Source organism: Vombatus ursinus, unplaced genomic scaffold (genome assembly GCF_900497805.2).
Source record: "Vombatus ursinus unplaced genomic scaffold, bare-nosed wombat genome assembly UNPS02007284.1, whole genome shotgun sequence".
Classification (NCBI taxonomy): Eukaryota; Metazoa; Chordata; class Mammalia; order Diprotodontia; family Vombatidae; genus Vombatus; species Vombatus ursinus.
Window position 1 is genome coordinate 22,360,084 of NW_020947062.1, and position 19,560 is coordinate 22,379,643.

Below are 19,560 nucleotides of genomic sequence, written 5' to 3' on the forward strand. Positions count from 1 at the left end.
TCCTACCCTTCCAGGGTTCTTACTTCTTACTCCCTTCCATGTACTCTTTGATTCAGTGACACTGGTCTCCTTAATGTCTTAAACAAGATACTCCATCTCTGGACTCCATGCATTTTTTTAAAAAAATTTATTTATTTCATTTTTAATGTATGGAAGAAAACAAGTATTTCCGTAACGTAGTATAATAAAAAAGTATTCATCTCAACATCACTTCTTATAACACTCTTAATATTCCATTACTTTCATGTACCACAATTTGTTTTGCCATTCCCCAATCAATGGACATCTATTTTGTTTCCAATTCTTTGCTGTAACAAAAAATGTTACTATAAATATTTTGGTTTATATGAGGGCTTTCTTCTTATTGATGGATTTTTTTGGAGTTTAAGCCCAGTGATGGACTCTGTGCATTTTCACTGACTGACCTTCATGCCTGGAAAGCTTTCCCTTCTCATCTCTGCCTCCTGTCTTCCTTGACTTCCTTCAAGCCTCAGCTAAAATCTTTCCCCAGATTCCCCTTCACAATGAGAATGCCACATCACTATAATTACATATACTTTATTCTGCATATATTTCATTTGTACATAGTTGTTTTCATGTTTTCTCCTCCATTCAACTACAAACTCCTGGAGAGCAGTTTTTAACCTTTCTTTGTATTCTCAGTGCTTGAAGTAGTTCTTACACATAGCAAGTGCTTATAAATGCTTGTTGACTTGGCTTGTTTACTTAATTTTTCCTGTGTGGATGGGTAGCTCAACTGCCCCCCCCCCTTTAAATCTCCATTCAAGTCATTTCTTGATATATGTCCCTCCACATCCACTGTTGTATGCATCTTGCTAGTAAATTGAACTATATCTCTCACTGTAAGGTGCCTTCTAGCTTTTGGAGTCTAGGATTCTGCTACCAGAAACTCACTGAGGTAGTAAGGGACCCAGATCTAGGGATCTCCCTAGGGGAATAAAGAATGTAATACTTTCACTTGAAGAACTAAGGATTAAAGAGTGAAGCAGGGGAGCAAGGGACCTACGGATGATCCCAGGGGACCACATGATCCAGAATCTTCCTTAAGAAGTAGAGGACCCAGGGTTGTTCTCAGCTAGGAATGTTCAGTTTAGGAATAAACCACACTCTAACATTTTGATCCAGGTGAGACCAGGTTATGATGAGCATAAGAGAAGCCTTGGAGAGAATCACAGATTCATAGCATTTCACACTGGAGTGACTTTAGAGATCAGATGAGATCTGAGCTTCTTTTAGAATCATTCAAAGAAACTACCCTTGTCTACTATTGGCATTCCTTTTGTGAGGTGCAATAGCAACATGAAGCTCTGAGGAATGGCTTGGCTTTCTGTACCCCTCATCTGGGTTCCAGTGTCTATCTTCTTTTCAATCCTTTGCTGAAACATTACCATCATATTTTAGCATGGTTCAAAATGAACCAGTTTTAACTGCTTTAAATGTGAAAGTTGGAAATGTAAGGTCTGAGCATTTAAACATAATAGGCCCTTAGAGATCAACAAGTCCATACTCTTGACCCCAAACTCTAATTTTGAAAGAGGAAACTGATGTCTACAGAGAGGAAGTGACTGTCCTAAGGTCACACAGGGAGTAAGTACCTAGGGTTTGGATTTGAACCTAGGTCCAAAATTCCTACCAGTAAGAATTTTGCTTTTAATGATGTTTTCAATTAATCTATAGATGAAATTTTAGTGTTGCATTGGAGAACTCCAGCTTTACTCTCTTAATATAACTTCCTCTCAGATACTCAAGCATTCAAACTATGGTAAATGTTTTGTCATTATTACATGTGTGAATATGCAAAAGATCTATAATTTTTGTGCGTACAGGTAACTCCTTGACTGGGAACTTCCTCCATCAACAGATTATGACCTGTCCATGACTTAGCAGATTTATTATGGAGTTGATTGAGGCACATAGAGGTTAATTAATTTGCCAGGGTCACACAGATAGCAAGTCTCAGAGGTGGGATTTGAACTCGTCTTCCTGACTTTAAGCCCAGTATACTATCCAATAAACCTCAATATATCCAATATAGCTCAAAGAAAAACAAAAGCAAACAAAACCTCACTGTTCCACAATTGGGATATGTTTTAAATATGTTTTTTAATTACTTTTCCTTTTGTCTTAGAAAGAATATGAAAACTGCATGCAACTCTAATTTTTTCAGACATTTAAATAGCATATGATAACTTCATGATGTAATACATGATACTGGAAGAACATGATACACAGTTTGCCTAGAGTATATTTACAGAGGGAAAGGTAGTTTTGTTACTTTATTTTAAAAAAAGAGAGAACCATACTATTAACCATGGAAGCATTACATTCACAATGACAGAGATTGTGTGTATATTTTTGGTGGAGGGGGTCACATTCTTTGTATGTATATGTATTTGTGTGCCTGTGCTCATGAGCATATATATATATATTATATATATATGTATATAACGTTTCCTTGAAGGATTTTTACTAAAAAAGCAAGCAAACCTATTGTTCTTGAAGTATAAAGTACTTGAGATCGGAGCAGTGTACCTTTCATATCACCTCATGATGGAAGAAGAATCCAGCATCCTCCTTAGATATGAATTTAGTTTGGGATTATTCCCCACTTTAATATACGTAAAAATTAACTGGGGGTATTAAGCACATTTCCCTGGCAATCAGCTTTTATTTCAGCAAAGAACATATGCAAGAATGATGCTCATTCAGTTCTGCCAGCTGTGTGGGCCCATATTGCACAGACACACAACACATTATTATGGCAGGGCACTTTGTAAGCTGTGTGCCTTCTCCCCTCTGTGGAAAGTCACTATGAAATCAGAAGTGGAAATCTTCCTAGGGCTACAAATAACAGAGCACTACTATGGAATACCACCACATAGATTATTTGTTCAGCTAATGAGCTTATAAAGCTCAGTTGCAATCATGGTGATGGATGAATGAATACAAAAAAACATTTTTAAAACATGAAAGGCATGGATTTTCCCAAATTCAGTAAAAAGCAGACAATTGTGAGCTATGAAATGCAAGAGACAGTTACGACACTCGGAAGCCTTTTGCAAATAGCTATAAAATGTAAAAACTGACCCTTGGTAAAAAGTGCTTTTTGTAACAATATATAATTTGTGTCTTATGTCTGTGAGAAAGAAAGGTTTTTCTGCAGAGTCCTTTGTTCAAGTCTTCCAAAAACTTTTTCATTAGGATTTTCTTGTCTTATTCTTCATAGACTCTGGAAAGGAAAAACAGGTATTGGTCTCTCAATGCACTGATTTTGACCATTAGATGGAGTATGGCAAAGCCCCATGAGTCCTCAAGGGGTGGTTTCTATTACAGGACAGTGACAGATGCAGTTTCAGGAGTGGGTTCTTTCTCTTATTTCTAGTGTTCAAGTAGCCTAGTCTTCTTGCTAATGCATGAGGTATGGCTGTAAGGGATTGCTGTTTTAACAAACATGCTAGAACTTTGATCTGAAAGGGACCTTTGAAGCCTAAGTATCTAGCATAGTCTTAGCACAAGTAGGCACTTAATAAATGCTTGCTAGATGATCGATTAATTAGTTAGCCTTATAGGTTATCCAGTCCAACTGCCCCCACCTCCCATTTTACAGAACAGGAAGCTGAGGTCTAAATCAATGCTGTCCTTTTCAAAGTAGTTCCCTTGAGAACCTAGACACATATTTTAATGGTGCTGCAGCAAACTGCTCAGGCTCAACGCTCAAACAGCCATCATACCTGGTGACACTTTTTTTTTGAATTGCATTAATAGGGTAAATCTTCCTCCTTTGAGAGTAAATTGGATTATTGGAAGGAGACAAGTTGCATGAATAAGATGTGTGAGGAACCTAGGATCATGGTTTGAATCACAAATGAGGTGGGTCTAGCTCCATTATTAAGGCAGTGCAATTGGGGTTGTGCCCCAGGACCTCACAATATAAAGGGAGTAAAATTTTAACACATGCATTGTTTTAGAAACTACTGAATTTAACATCTAGTTAGCAAGAATAATTCATTCAAATAGGAGCTCCCATAACAGGTAGGCATTTTAGTAATGACCATCTGTGAGGCCACTATATTAACTATCTTCTCCCACTCAACTGAATTTATCTTAATTACTGTTTGATTCTGGAATTCTGCTTGCTCAGAATTGCTCTCAGGATCAGAATCGCTAGTTATAGCTGTTAGTGGGCCTACATAGAAGCCCATATGGTATGAAGACAATAAATAGGCTCTAGAGGCCAGATTCCAAACGGGATTTAGTATGTGCATAATACCACAGTGATAATACCACATGAATAAGACTACAGTCTTCCATGGAGATGGCTCTGAAGATGACAGCACTCATGTGGAGGGCTGGGTTCTGGTCTGTTTGTTAGAGATTCAGTCATATGATTTCAGAGTCAGATCTCAAGATGGGACTTCTTCCATAGCCCTAAATAATTGTCGCAATGGAGGCAAAATGAAATGTAGAATTTACAGAAACCCCAGAATTGCTAGTGGTGTAGAAGGGTATCACCTATAGGGATGGAGAAGAAAAGTGCTCTCATCCCTGAGAGTTCTTCTGAAAAAAACAGAACAAAACAAAAAACAAAAAACAAAAAACAAAAAGCTACAACTTTTAGAAATTGGTAAAAAATTATAACGAAGTGGGTTTGATGGCAAGAAAATATGTAAGTAAGAAAATAATTTTAATATTCAAATCATTTGTCTGGAAAGCTTTGTTGTTCTATCTTGGAATATTTTGAAAAATCTGACTGCCTTTTCCTTCTAATGAAGTGTCCTGCTTAATGGAGAGAGAGAGAGAGAGAGAGAGAGAGACTGAGAGAAAATAGAGAGGAGAGAGAGAAGATACAGCAAATACTCTTTGGTAGTATTTTGGAAGTTCTAGGTTTCAGTTGTTTTTCTTTATGGAGGAAGGAAAAAAAAACCCCAACATTTATTAAGCATCTATTATGTGCTAGTCACTATGCTAAACACTTTCACAACTATTATCTCATTTGATCCTCTCTACCACACTGAGAGATGCCCGTTATATTATTCTCATTTTGCAGTAGAGGAAACTGACAAAGAGGTTAAGTGAACTTATCAAGGGTCATGCAGCTAGTAAGTATCTGAGCCTGGATTTGAACTCAGGTCTTCCTGACCATACATTCATGTCTCTGTTTCCTCAAAACTATGTATGTATGTGTATACATACAAATCTCTATTTATAACATATGTATATGCATGTATACAATATACATATATACAGGTGTACATATACACATATCTGCATTTATATGTGTGCATATACCACACATATGTACACATGTATTTACATGTATACACACAATTCCTATCCTTATCGACCTGCTCATAGGATCACGTGATTGCATTGATTATATACTTAAAGCTGGAAAGAATCATAGTCCAACTCTCCCATTTTATGGCTGAGGAAACTGAGGTCCAAAGAGGTTATAGGAGACTTGCCCATGGTTACACAGGCAATAAGTGGCAGGATTGAGATTTGAACCAAGGCCCTCTGACTTTGAGTCCAATAGCCATTCAATGGTACAACATTGTATAAAGAAAATGACTAATTGCTTTAAATATTGAATTCTTATCTTGGTGAATAGCTATTAAGTTCTACTTTAATGTATTAATTTTTTAAGGATTCTTGGTCATCAGCCAATCAGTAGTTCTTGAATATTTCTGTGTGCCTGCCACAGGGCTAGGAGCACCATCTTCTTCTCCTTTTACTCTTTTGGTCCCAGTTGACATATCACAAGATTAGAGGTAGCACAATGCTGTGCAGAAGGTCCTAAACTGAAGGTTGACAAACCTGGGTTCTAATTCCTTCTGTCAACTAGCTTCCTCATTTATAAAATAAGAGACTCAAATGAATGGTCTGCACACCGGAGGTAATTTAACAAATGAATTGAATTGAATTAATGAGATCTTTGAGAGCCTGCATGGTCTAGTTGGCCATCAGAATCAGAAAGACCTGAGTTCAAGTAATATATTCTGATAAATACTGGTTGTGTGATCTTGGGTGAATCACTGCACCTCTCAATTTCCCCAGGTGACCTTCTCACTCTCTAAGTTGCTGCCATGCATGGAGAGTTTCCTCACCAAAAGTTACCTTCATCAATGATATCACAAGTCTGGGTTACCCTCCCTTCCCCTAATGAAATCTTTGGCCTAGATGATTTAGGGAGGGAGGAAAATGAGGGGAACCTTTATTGAGGGCTTCAAAAGCAATACAGGTGACAAAGAGGCTGCGCTTTTTTATTTTGGATGTGAGAATTGAGAGGAGTACAAACCACTTTCAAGACTTTTACTGGCCTAGGTAAGGAAAAGCTCAGAAAAGAAAGCTTTATTCCCATCAGCTTTCCAGAAAATAAAGTCTTACTGTCATTATTTTCTATTTTGAGCTAATGCAGACGGGGCAGTTTTTAGGGAGAATTAAGTAGGCCCAGGTATTGGCACCGTGCTCAAGGCTCTGTCTTTGTGAATGACCTTCTGTGTATAATGGGAGTACTTGGGCAGTCAATCCCTTAGAATTTGTTCTGAGGAATAAGCCTCAGGCCTCTGGACCCCTATTGCAGGTGGGGGCATAGTTGAGCATCTAATATTCCACTGGGGCAGTTTCATGCAGGTGGCCGAGTATAAACGGCTCCAATGTGCAAAGGAACATTTGTTCCACATATGTCTAGCACACCCCCTTCTTCCCTCTTTTCTGCTTCTCAGCTCCGGACTGGTCTCTGCCATAGATGAAGCAGACGCATGTGGGATGGCTTGTGGTTAAGTGCTGGAAAGGCACTTAACCCTTCTGTCTTAGTTTCCTCATTTGCAAAATGGGAATACTAATACTTGTTACATATACTTCACAGGGTTGCTGTGAGTCTCAAATGGAGCAATGTATATAAAGTTCTATGTAATCCTTAAAGTGCTACATACATGTCAGTTACCTACTACCACCATGAACAACAGCATTATTGTCACTTCTCCTGATTTCCAAAATTCCAGCTTTACAGATCACAGAATAATGGATTGTCAGAATTAGAAGGAATCTACTATCTACTGAGTAAAGTTCAAATACTTTCCCCTGGCATTGAAGGTTCTCTGTTACCTAGCATCACCTAATCTTTTCAGTCTTATTTCATATTATTCTTATCTACACACTTTCTGCTCCAGTCCAACTGGATCGCTGTCTTCATTTTCCAGCCTCTGTGCACTTGTTCATTCTGTTTCTTATACCTGAATGTCCTGTTCCTTTTTTGTCTGTTGAATACTACTTCAGACCTGAATTAAGTCACTTAACTGCTATGAATCTCAGTTTTCTCATCAATAAATGGGGGAAAGCATAGCTCACACCTCTCAGAGTTGCTGTGGGGATCAAATGTAATAATGTATTTAAAATACATTGCTGAGGCTAAAGTACTCTATAAATTCAAGCAATTGTTATTTCCTACGAATCACTTAAAGACCAACTCAGATGCTGCCTCCTCTAGTGAAGACCTTTCTCTAGTGAAGGTTTTACATAGCGCTTTGTCCTGCAACTTTCTAATGCACTTATGTAGGTAATTTTACTTTTTGAGTCTTATTCTACTAGCCTGTGACCTCCAGGAAAGCAGACTCCATTTAATTTAAATTTTATATCTTTCCAGAATCTAGCCTAGTTCGTGTTTAAAAAAATTCTACTGAGTGAATGAATCATCTAGTCCAATTCCCTTATTTTACAGAAGTGAAAACTGAGGCCAAGATTCACCCAGGATCTCTGAGCTCTTTAAATGCAAAACTACTCTTTCCCCTACACAGGGCTCCTACTTGAAACTCACCTGCGTTTCTCATTCCACGCATTGTACCACTTGATGAATCTCTTTGTGCTCTGGAGTTTGGGATGTAGGCAATGTTCTTGTCCTCGGTACCGTGACATGCTCTTGGTAGTGATGCTGAAATAGAGTTTGGAAAAGCAGCCTGTGTGAGAGGTTTACTCCTTTCCACTCCCCCTCAGCACCTGCCTGAGGCGGGTGAGGTCAGCCTCTGGGGAATGCTGCATAATGAGAGTTCATTCATTAGAATGTGTGAGCCGGCTACCAGCTATTGTCCTGCTTTTAGTGGAGCAGGAGAGGAAATAGGCAAAGCTTTGCAGTGGGCAGGAGGCAGGCAGGCAGTCAGGCAGGCAGGCAGGGTAGATCCAAGCTCTCCCTTCTAGTACAGTGACGGGCATTGTGAGAACAGCAAATACATGTGGAGGGGAAAGTTCGGCTCTGCATCTCTGAGACTTTAAAAAGTTTCAGTGAAGTCTGAAATTGTTCTGTGAGCCATTTTGACTGTAGAATTTTTATTTCACCTTGCAGAGAGTATATAGTAGATGAACTTTTTAATGTGGAATAGTCTATTACTGGATGAACTGGCTTTCTGAAGAGCTTTGTGGCAGCAAGGGTTCAGCTATAACTTGTAAACTTTACAAGTCTCAGTAGAATCAGCCTGTAATGTAAGCAAGCCCTGAACCTGATTGGAGGACTTTTCTCCCCCATTTCCTTTATGCTTTCCTCTCCAGAAGCCTTTTGCTTGTGGCAAGTCCATAAATGTGAATATACTATTTTGCAGGAAAGTCTTCAGCCAAAATAGTGGAAAGGACCTAATAGACCATCTAGTCCAAGATGACTCCTTGTGGTCTTCTCCCTCATACTCTCTACCTAACCCCATTCTGAACTCCTATCCTCATTCTTTTCCTCTTAACCTCTACAATGCCTTACTTGGTACCCTAGTGAAAGGCTTAGGGAAGCCATAAAAGCTAAGTAATGCTGAGGCTGGGTGGGAATTTTTGCAGGACCCCAGATTATTCATCTCTAACTGGACGAGGTTTGACCAGTCACCCAGTAAAGCTGTAACATTCCATGGTTCTAGGTCCTAAGGGGAATCTCTGTCCTTGGCAGTGATAAGCCGCAAAGAGCTGGCCATACACAGGTGGGATGAACTTCAAGGAAATCCAGTAGTGTTTATGAAAATTCAGTCTGGTAGAAGAGAAAGGACTGAGAAATTATGCACATTAAAAATGACTTTTTGCTCCTCCAGAAGGTTCCTACTGAGAACCCTAGGGTTCATTAAGCAAGGAGCACCCTGAAATATTTAAGATAGGGCTCAATTTATAGAAATCAATTTGACCATATTTTTTCAGTGCTGACTCTTTTGCTGAAATGGAGAAATGTCTGCATTAGGAGGTATCAATGCAGCAGAAATCATTAGCTTCATAAAATAAGTCCTATGGGCTATCTTGCCCAAGATTCTGCTTCAGCTGGGGGCCCTGAAGGGAGGTTCCTTCAAATGTTGGATTTGTGACCAGGGTCCAAAACACCAATGTCTAGAATTGTGGTGATAACTGCTTTAGACTTTTGTATTTGAAGCTCAGATCTTCCAAACTGTATTCTCTGAGAAGTTCTTGGAGTTTATATTTGGCCTAGTGTCAGCAGTGACATTCTACAGTGTTTGAGGATAAGCAGAGGTGACATATTTGATTACATTTCAAACTCTCCACCTGCTAACAGAGAAGAAGGAGCAGTTGTTTCAAAGTGATCATCGCTTCCTCCTGGGAAGAGGCATTCAGTTAGTTCTGTCTGACTTCTGAGGAGCTTTAACAGGATTATAGATTTAGATCTAAAAAGGATCTTAGAGGCCATTAGGTCTAACTTCTTCCTTTTACAGCTGAGGAAACTGAGGCTAAAAGTGACTAAGTTTCCTGCCCAAGGTCAGATAGAAAAAAAGTATCTGAGACAGGATTTTACTGAAGTTGTCCAGACTCCAAGCTTAGCCTTCTATCCATTGTGCTGCATAGCTAACACAGGCTTAGGGGGTCCATACCAAGTCTGGAGGTTTGGACTGGCACTGCAACTTGTACACCTACTCGTTAAGTGGCCTTACTTTACTTCAGTTTCTGCATCAGTAAAATAGGGATAAAATTAGCGACTATAATATCTATCTTACTAGGTTTTCATTTACTAGGATAAAATTATACACACATGTATATACATACATATAGGAATACACATATACATATACACATGTATATACACATGTTTTGGTAGACATATAAGTGCATATGCATGTATATGTATAGGCGTAACTATGTAGGTATATACATAGATACCTATATGTATATGATATATATGTATGTGCATATTATATGTTTAATATAAGAGGTAGCAAATCTATCTATAGTGGATAGAAAGCTGGCCTGGGAGCCAGGAAGACTTGTGTCCAAGTACCACCTCAGAAACATACTATCTGTGTGACCCTGGGCAAGTTACTGAAATTCTCAGTGCTCTAAATATCTCTCTAAGACAATGGATTGCTGAGAAGGTGCCAACCTATGTTTGTAGAAAGAGTTTGCTCATATCAGTGAAATGACAGGTCTAGGCACTATCCTGATTTTATATATACACACATATATGCAAATGTGTATGCAGACATGCATGCATGCATGCTTTGTAGACTGTAAAGCATGATAAAAATGTCAGCTGTGATTATTTTTCTTAATATTTCAATAGATTATAAACATGAGGCATTGCTTTTTCTATATTCACATTATCACCCTGTACTAAAGTTATATTTTGCCATCTAAGACTGGGTGTTCTAAAAGCCAATGCAAAGGTCATACAGTAAATGAGTGTATTTCCCAGAATGTTTTACATGGAATGAAATTTGTTTTGGTGGATTCTGGGAGTGTTCTCTGGCAGGGAAACTCAATTCTAGTGCCTAAGCTCCTTGAGGACAGGGATTGTTTTTTTTTTTTTGTCTTTGTATTCCCAGTATCTAGGACAGTATTTGGTATTTAGTACAAATCTGATGTATGATTGTTTAATTCGATTAAAATGAAAAAGATTTCAGCAGTTAGAAAACCGTCCCTTGTTCTTATTCGGAATTCATGCATTATTCTTTGGGTTGGCTATGTCCAATGTGCAGGGAGCTCAAAGATTATCTGCCTTAGGCCGGGGTTAGTGGGAGGAAATGAGCAACAGATAGAGATCATAGGCTTATATGATGATGACAGAGCTAGACAAGACCTTAGATATCATCCACTCCAACTCCCTAATTTTACAGACGAGAAGATTGAGGTCTAGAGAAGTAGAGTGACTTTCTCTAAGTTACCAAGTTAGCATACAGCAGAGCTAGGATTTGAATCCATGTTCTCTGACTCAAATGTGGTGCTCCTTTTATTATACCATAGAGATAATTTTTTGTCTATACTTGCAGAGCCTCAGCCCCAAGTTGTTGCCTAAACTAATTCCCACTGACCTGGGAACTCATCTGAATGAATTAGGATCCTGAAACACAAAATAAGGTGTTCTAAGATCTCAACCATTCCAACGTAGTGGTAGGGAAATAAGAATTAGACACACTGCCACAGGCTCTCTGCCTTCACGTCAATCAATTAAATATTTATTGAACATCTGCTGAGTGCTCCACACTGTGCTCAGAACTTAGGGCACAGAGAGAAATACAATGGAAGGCATCTGCCATTAGCAAGCTCACAGCTTGGGGCAGCAAGACTATCTTACATGAATAAGCAATGGGATGCAAGGGAGAACATGGTAAATGGTGCTGTCGAGACAGCAAGTGCTGTAGGGGCAAGCTGTGGAGGTCAGGAAAATCTTGGCTCGATTTGGAATCAGGAGACCTGAACTTGAATCCTAGCTCTTACACTTAGTCACTATATGATCCTGGGCAAGCCTCATCCTCTCCCTTGGCCTCAGATTCCCCTTCTGTGAAGTAAAGGATTGCTAAGGTTTAAGGTGGCAGCTAGGTGGAGCAGTGGCAGGCCTAGGGTGGCAGGCCTGGGGTCAGGAAGACCTGAGTTCAAATCCATCATTGAACGCTTAGTAGCTAAGTCACTTAACTCTGTTTGCCTCAGTTTCCTGATCTGTAAAATGAACTGGAGAAGGAAATAGTAAACCACTCTAGTACATGTGTCAAGAAAATCTCAAATGGGGCCACGAAGAATAGGACACAACTGAAGTAACTAAACAACAACAACAATAACAACAAAAGTCCAGTTCTAAATTCAATGATCTTAAAAATTTGTGCAGGTGGGGAGAGTATTCCAGGCAAGTGGAAACAACATGAACAAAGAGAGTAAGTAAGCACAAGGTTTTGTGTTGTTGTTGTTGTTGTTGTTGTTGTTTTTAGGCAATTGGGGTTAAGTGACTTGTCCAGAGTCACACAGCTAGTAAGTGTTATGTGTCTGAGGTCGAATCTGAACTCAGGTCCTCCTGACTCCAGGGCTGGTGCTCTATCCACCGCGCCACCTAGCTGCCCCACAAGTTTTGTTTAGGGGACAGTGATCAGACCATGCCAGCTGTGAAAAGGAATGTCAGGAGACAAAGTTGGTTCAGTAGGTGGAGGACCAGATTATAGTAGTGGGACCAAAGGGACAGACCCCAACAACTTGCATAGACACAAATACTATGAATAAATAATGAGTCTTGTTATGAAATGAAAGCTATTCTGGATAGTTTCATCTATTCTGTTGAGAGTTTCAGTACTCATGAGCAAATTGCTTTCTTCCTTGTTAGTGTTTTTATATTCTCTAGTTGTTTCTTCTGTGTTTCTCTTGTATCCCCATCCAAAGCTCACACTCTGGGGGCAGGGACCTGGACTTTCACTCTTACTCCTTTTAGGTACTATGTATTTTGGTAGCTAACGAAATCAAGTGTAGGGAACGATATAAGAAGACTCGGAAAAGGAACTACTCTTTCTTTCATCTGAGTAAGCTTTATCTCTCCTCTAATTTCTTGTGGGCAGGGACCATGAGTACAGGACTTTAGGCTAGAAAACCCGGGTTTAAGTAAGGAATAGAGCTGGACAGGATTTAGAACAGGATGGAGCCTTAGAGATCACCTAGTTCATATCCTTCATTTTCCTCATGAGGAAACTGAGTCATGGAGACTGATTTGCCCAAGGTCACTCAGCTAGTTAGTAGCAGAGCTGGATTCAGACAAGGTCCCGTGACTCCACATCTAGAAATCTTTGCACTCCAGCATGCTGTCCTAGCTCTGCCAGCTGTGTGACTCTGGGGCAATTTTCTTTGGCTCTCTAAGAGTCATCTGTAAAATGAGGGGGTTGGATACGATGATCTCTAGACTCTGGCATTCTGCAATCCTGTAATTTCTTTTACCATTCAAGTGTCTAGTGCAGTATCAGGTACCCAGAAATAAATACCTGTCGCATTTCTTTCTTGGCCCATAATCCTAGGAATGGAAGGATTTCTATATCCTTGCTGTCTCTTTCCAAGTTTTAGCTGGAGAAGTAGCATAGCAGATTGGAATCTGGAGTTAGAAGATCTAGATTTGAATACTGGCTCAGTTATACTTTACTCCTCTGAGACTCAGTTTCCTCATCTGCAACTATAACAAAATTTGTGCTATTCTCATCAGAGGACTTGTTGTGAGGAAGCTTTCAACTTCAAGGAACTGTTGGTGCCTTTGATCATGACCTCTATGACTTTGTGATTAGCCTTTAAGAGAGGCTGTTGCCAAACAATCCATTATCCTAAAGGTGGTCACATGATGAGTCTTCCTAGACTTAGTCTGGTCCTTGGATGACAGACCCACAGTCAACTCATTACTGGCCTATACTTGAAACCTTTCCAGGGGCAGCTAGGTGGCACAGAGGGTAGCTCAACAGCCCTGGATTCAGGAGGACCTGAGTTCAAATCCGGCCTCAGACACATAACATCACTAGCTGTGTGACTCTGGGCAAGTCACTTAACCCCAATTACCTCACCAAAAAAAAAAATGGGGGAAAAGGAAAAAAAAAAACAAAAAACCTTTCCAGCATGGCAGGACATGCTGGAGCTGGAGCTGTACCTGTATAACCTTGGAGGACCCAGGGTTACCTCCAGGAAGAATCAAAGGAAGACTTTCATCCTGAGCATTAGAGACCTTCACAGGCCTGAGATTTGAAATCAGGTTTGTAAGAATTCAATTCTCCTTAAAAGAAATGTTTTTGTAAACTACTTATTCCCTTTCAGATTTGGGGAAATAGCCCCAAGAGTGACCTGGAAAGGCATAACTAGACTTGCACTTGGTTTTCGTAGCCTTTCCTGGAGGGTTCTGTTTTAAGAGGCCACAACTTATTATCAATCATACTACAACACCCTTGACTCCACTCTGATGTGAAGTGCACTTCGTTCATCTCCCTCCCTGAATCTCTTCGAGGTACAATGAAGTACATGAAAGTCAGCTTGCTGCCACCCAAACTAATTAACTCGTGTGAGAGTGGTGTGAGAGTGGAAACTGGTTACTTAAATTTTTTGATTCACTCAGGCTTAGCCAGGAAACTTCTTTGCATTGAAATATCTCTAGACCTATATCTGATTGCACATTGTTTGGGGGAGGGAAGCAGGGAGGGAGGGGAAGAAAATTTAAAACTCAAAAGCTTATGGAAGTGAATGTTGAAAACTAAAAATAAATTAATGAATAAAAAATAATAATAAAGAAAATATCTCTAGAATTTATTAGATCTCTTTCTTGTCTACATAAGTAAATTCTATTTAACATGATTCTTTGTTTAGGATTGCAGCTTTTTTTTTTTCTGGGCTGCTGGGCTATTATTCTGATCAGCAATGATTTCTGTCAAGGTTATCACTAGAAATTTGATTTTTTTAAATGTTAATTCCTTAATATGATCTTATGTCATAATTATCAGTTAAAAGGACAGTACAGCAAAACAAAACAAAATGACCTGGAATCATCTCATCTCCCTCTAGAACCCAGCTCATTCACTCATTTCTTCATTCATTCATCAAACATTTATTTAAGGACTACTCTGAACAAGACATTGTTCATTGAGGGTTCTTTTATACTGAGATTCTATTGCATCTAATGCCCCAACTTTTGACTTCTGAAGTATAAGTGAAAATAGGAATTATGGTCTTTGGAAAGTGATCACTCTGAGAATCAAGTAAACTAACATTTCCATTGTAAAGGTAGTAGCACTTACAAGACTCCACCTTAAGTCGAATCCTTGGTTTTTAATTTTATGCTACCAGATTTGAAGAAAGGAAAGTCTTGTGTCCATTCCTCTTTCTCTCCAAGCTATTTAGTTCTTCAGTCTCAAGACAAAGCCCAGTTAGAAGCTTTCTGGGCATCTTCTTTGGGCTGGTATAGGAGTAAAGAGAAGAGGGGTGGGGGTGGGGAGAAACAGCCTAAGCAGGGCGATTTTTTGAGTTTTCCCCAAACTCACTAAGACATTTCAAGTCCCAGGTTGTGAATGTTGGCTGTAATGATCTCAGAAGCCCTTTGGGGCCCATTAAGGACCTGGCTGAGCTGGACAGTGCCTATCCAGACAGGGAATAAAATAAGACCTGTTTCTGGGATGAAAGAAGGGGTGACTGATCAGTGGCAAATATTTGAGTTCTACTTTGCCAAGGACTCCCTTCTTGGCCAAGAGTTGACTAATGGGGAAATAGTTGTTTTGGCCCCAAGTGGTTAATTTGAAAGAGAAGAGCAAGAAAACTTTGTGTTCTTTCAGTCTGCCCCAGTTTTTAAAATATTTTCAGCATTCTCAACATGCACGGAGACAGCTCTATCGAATGTTATCCTGAGCAAGGGATTTTGCCACAGGAGCTACAGATGCATTCCTTAGGGAAGTACATATTTTGCAGCTGATTAGTAGGAACTATTCTAAAAGTAAATTTGAATAAGTTGTAGAAGACATTTTCTGATATTAGAAAAGTCTCTGTGAAGCATGGGAAGACTTACAGGATTAAATGCAAAGTGAAGTAAGCAGAACCAGGAAAACAATATACACAATGGTTATAACAATGGAAATGGGTGGTGGTGGAGGAAATAAGAATAAAAAGTATCCCATGAAACTAAATGTTATGCAATTCTAAAAATCAAGCTTGATACCAAAGAAGAAAGTGCTTTTGGGGGGGGGTAGGGGGTAGGGGAATAATATACATTTCCTTTCTTCCTTGAACTTTTTTTTCTTGTAGAGTTGGGGGACTAAGGCTAGGTAACATTGAATAAACTGTCAGATTCCATTAATGGGTTGGTTAGTTTTGCTAAACTTCTAGCTCTCTCTTTCCTTTGCTCCCTCTCTTTCCTTCTCTCTCTTTCTCTGTCTCTCTCTCTCATTCTTTGTTAAAAAAAAATCATGCTCTGGGGAGGGGAGGGAAAATGATATATTTGGCAATAAAGTGATATAAAGACAAGAATATTAATATTTTTTAAATATCTGCATAAAGGAAACAAGAGCCTAAGAATGAATTTTCGTATTTTCTTTTAATTCTCATTCCATTAGGTTCAAACACAGAACCTACTTTTGGCTTCAAGAAAAATAAACTTGTTAGTCTTTTTATTGGAAATGTGTATGTGTGATTCTCTGCTTAAGGATCAAATATTTTAACTTTTTCAAGGGCCCCATCCCATCTCCGGAAATATTGTCATGATTGTAGGTCCCTTAGAAAATGCAGTTTCTTTTAGCCTGGTATTGTAGCTCGTTTGAAATGCTGGTGCTTAACACACTCGCCTACAGTTTGTGCTTGGACAAGAATGAAAAGGCATGAAACATGCTCTTACAGCGATTCCAGACACACATAGAACTGGGCATTGGGTTAGACAGAAATGAGGACAAGATAAAGTTGCAAAGGTGAGACTCACATAACCATCTTCTCTTCACAGTGCGGGTACTTTGGTTTCATTTCCAGCTTCTTGACATCACTGTATCTTATCTTTGGTCCTTTCCTTGAGCATTTGCATTTTGACCCTGAAGGAGATTGTCTGATAAGTACGGAGTTCCTTACCTGCAGGCTCTTATATAGAGCAGGCAGCTCCATCAAATCACGAAGTTCAAGTTTGCAAGGAAAAGGATGAACATAGATTAGTCCACCTCGCTCCTCCTCCCCCTTTTTCTTTCCCTTTCTTCCCCCAGACTCACAGTCCAGAGATTGTCTCTGGAGCTCGGGAGAAATTAAGGTACAAAACGTGGCCAAAGTCACCCTTCGGAAGCCAACATTTAAATAACCTGAAATTCACATTTTCATTAAGTTTCCATGTTTATTTAAACCCAAGAATGAAGGCAGAGTAAGCGGGGGAGTCCATTAGGGCACACCGAATGTCCGTCTTCCCCATCCCCCTCCCTCTCTCAAACCCGGTGTCTTCCAGTAGACACAAACTGTCACTCTCTGCAAAGCTGAGAGAGGGCCAGCCAGGATGTACGTGTGTATATGATGTGGTGTGATTTGTGTATGTGTGTAGCCCAAACTGGGGGGCTTTTGGCTCGCTCGCAGGACTTACCCTCCACCCCGACGCAGCACAACACAAGGAGCAGCAGGAGCAGCAGTCCTGTGAAGAGCTTCATGACCAGAGCTCAGGTGTCTTTAGAGAGCTGGGAAAATCTCGTTGCCCGCTTGGCTTCTCGGTAGCCGCTTTTTCCGGAGCGCTCGGGCAGTCGTCAGGTTTGGAGCGAGTTGCAGGTCCCTTGTGCTCCTGCGCCCTGGTCAGTTTCAGCTCCTGAGTATCTGCTCCGTGAGCTCTCGCTTGCTCTCAGTTCTCCAGATCTCGGATCTCCTCCTCTTTTAAAACAGTTCCCGCTGCCCTCACAACGAACTCATTAATATGCAAAACAACTCTGACTCACTGCAATTTCTCAACATAGTTGGGGAGGGGGGTGAAGAGGAGGGAGGAGACCTTCGCAGTCCCGTCTGATCACACACACTGTTTGGGTCCAGAACACAAACAGACCCCGAATCGTATCATTTCTCAATCACCTTCTTCCTTTTTTGGGGGAGGAGGGCGGCGCTGGGGGGAGAGGGAGATCACAGCCTGGGGATGGAGGCTTAACTTTGCCGTTCTTTGGACATGTGTCAAAGTGAGTGCTGAACTGGGGCTTCTTACGCTGTCCGTGCTGGAGGCTGTTTATACATAATCACTTCTTCACAAGACTCCGAAGTGGGTCTGTCTGTGAGGGTTCCAGGGGTCAATGTACTGAGCTGGGCTGCTTTCCACAATGGGAAGCTTGAAGGGGGGACAAATGTAGCCTGTCCTGGTGGTGTGAGCAATCCAAGCCTGACCCGGGGAAGAGGTGAGGTTTCACCTGTTGGGAAATGACTGGGACTTTAAAAATACTGAACTCCAGTTGACCCAGGCTATGAGTCAAGTGCTTAGTCAATCTAGGGGTGAATGAGGGAATGATCCCTCAAAATAGAGATTTGGCTACAGGCTGTAAAGAGTGGAAAGCTAGCGTGGTACAGCGGGAAGGAACAGTTATGGACCTGGTCTCAGGAGCTGCCTTCAAATCCTCTCTCTGCCTCTTTCTACCTGTGTGATATATTAAGCAAGTCACTTCATTTCTCTGTGTCTTAGTACCTCATCTATGAAAGGGAAAGTTTAGACTTAGTGACCCTTAAGGTCTCTTCCAGCAGTAAACAAGCTTGTGCTTGACTTTTTTTTTTTTTAAATCGACGATTGACTTTCTGGCCAATTTACTTTTCTGTAGAGAAAACTCCTTTAATTATCAGTGGGTTTTAAATTTGTTTTCTTGGATTTAGTAGTTCAGTTGCATGTTCCATGAATTTGAGGGTTCTGAGAACACCTCCTTTGCCTTTTTCCTCTCTCCCGGAGGAGTGGTGATCTTGGACTACTTTGTTGGAAGAAGGGACCCAGGAGCTGAATGCAATTTAGTCCTGTGGAGAGGGGGTGAGAGAGGAGAATTTGGGCCCCTGAAGGCTCAGAGACAGACAAGTGGAAGTCTAGAAGAATTGACCGTTATTGTTGCTCCCTCTAAACCTGAGGCACTACGCTCATCTCTCCCCAGGCGGTCTAAGCAGGAGCATGTAATAAAAGTATTAAGACTAGGTACTAGCTTAGGCAGAGGGTATTCAAGACTACTTGCTGACTAGATTCTTGAGGAAAAAGCTCATTGAGTTTGCTGCATGAAATTGTAGGATCATAGATTTAAATTTCAAAAAGGGACCTTGGAGGCCATCTGGTTCAATTCCATCATTTTACAATTTAGCTAAAGGAATTAACCGACTTGTACAGATAACATAAGTTAGTGAGTAGCAAAGCAGAGATTGAAACCAAAGTCCTTTGGTTCCAAATCTAGCACTGTATCCACTGAAATTGGAAGGGACATATAGAACATTAATGCTGCAAAGGACCTTTGAGCTTATTTAGGCCAATATCCCCATTTTACAGAGGAGGAAACTGACTCACAAAGAGGGGAAAGAGCTTGCCAAAAGTTGCACAGCAAATTAGGTTCAGAGCCAGGATTAGAAACAAGGCTTCAGCTCCCAGCCAGGTGTGCTGCTATTCCCTGCACCCCTGCTGGGGAGAGGCATCTCAAAAAGCAGGAGTGAGCTGGAGTATGGGTTTGGTTATTATGATGAGCCTGAGATGATTAACATTTTTTATCAGTGACTTGGATAAAGTCAAGTTTATGGAGGGTTCTATGAATCTGTTAGTGATAGCCACATATATTAGATGTCAGTGTCTGGATCGTATAAAATTTTAAAAAGCTAGAATGGTAGATTAAATCTAATAAAATACAATTT

The 19,560-nt window shown here is 40.3% G+C and overlaps 1 protein-coding gene across 1 annotated transcript; it reads right to left on the reverse strand.

The window, feature by feature from the left end:
• Window positions 1-320: 320 nt before the first annotated feature.
• Window positions 321-17,662, reverse strand: CXCL14 (C-X-C motif chemokine ligand 14). Its single transcript, XM_027849333.1, has 4 exons — window positions 17,303-17,662; window positions 16,667-16,772; window positions 7,838-7,951; window positions 321-3,250 (listed from the first exon to the last, which is right to left on the reverse strand). Exons 1-4 carry the CDS (start codon window positions 17,364-17,366, stop codon window positions 3,235-3,237), a joined length of 300 nt encoding a protein of 99 aa, XP_027705134.1. The 5' UTR covers window positions 17,367-17,662; the 3' UTR covers window positions 321-3,234.
• Window positions 17,663-19,560: the final 1,898 nt, after the last annotated feature.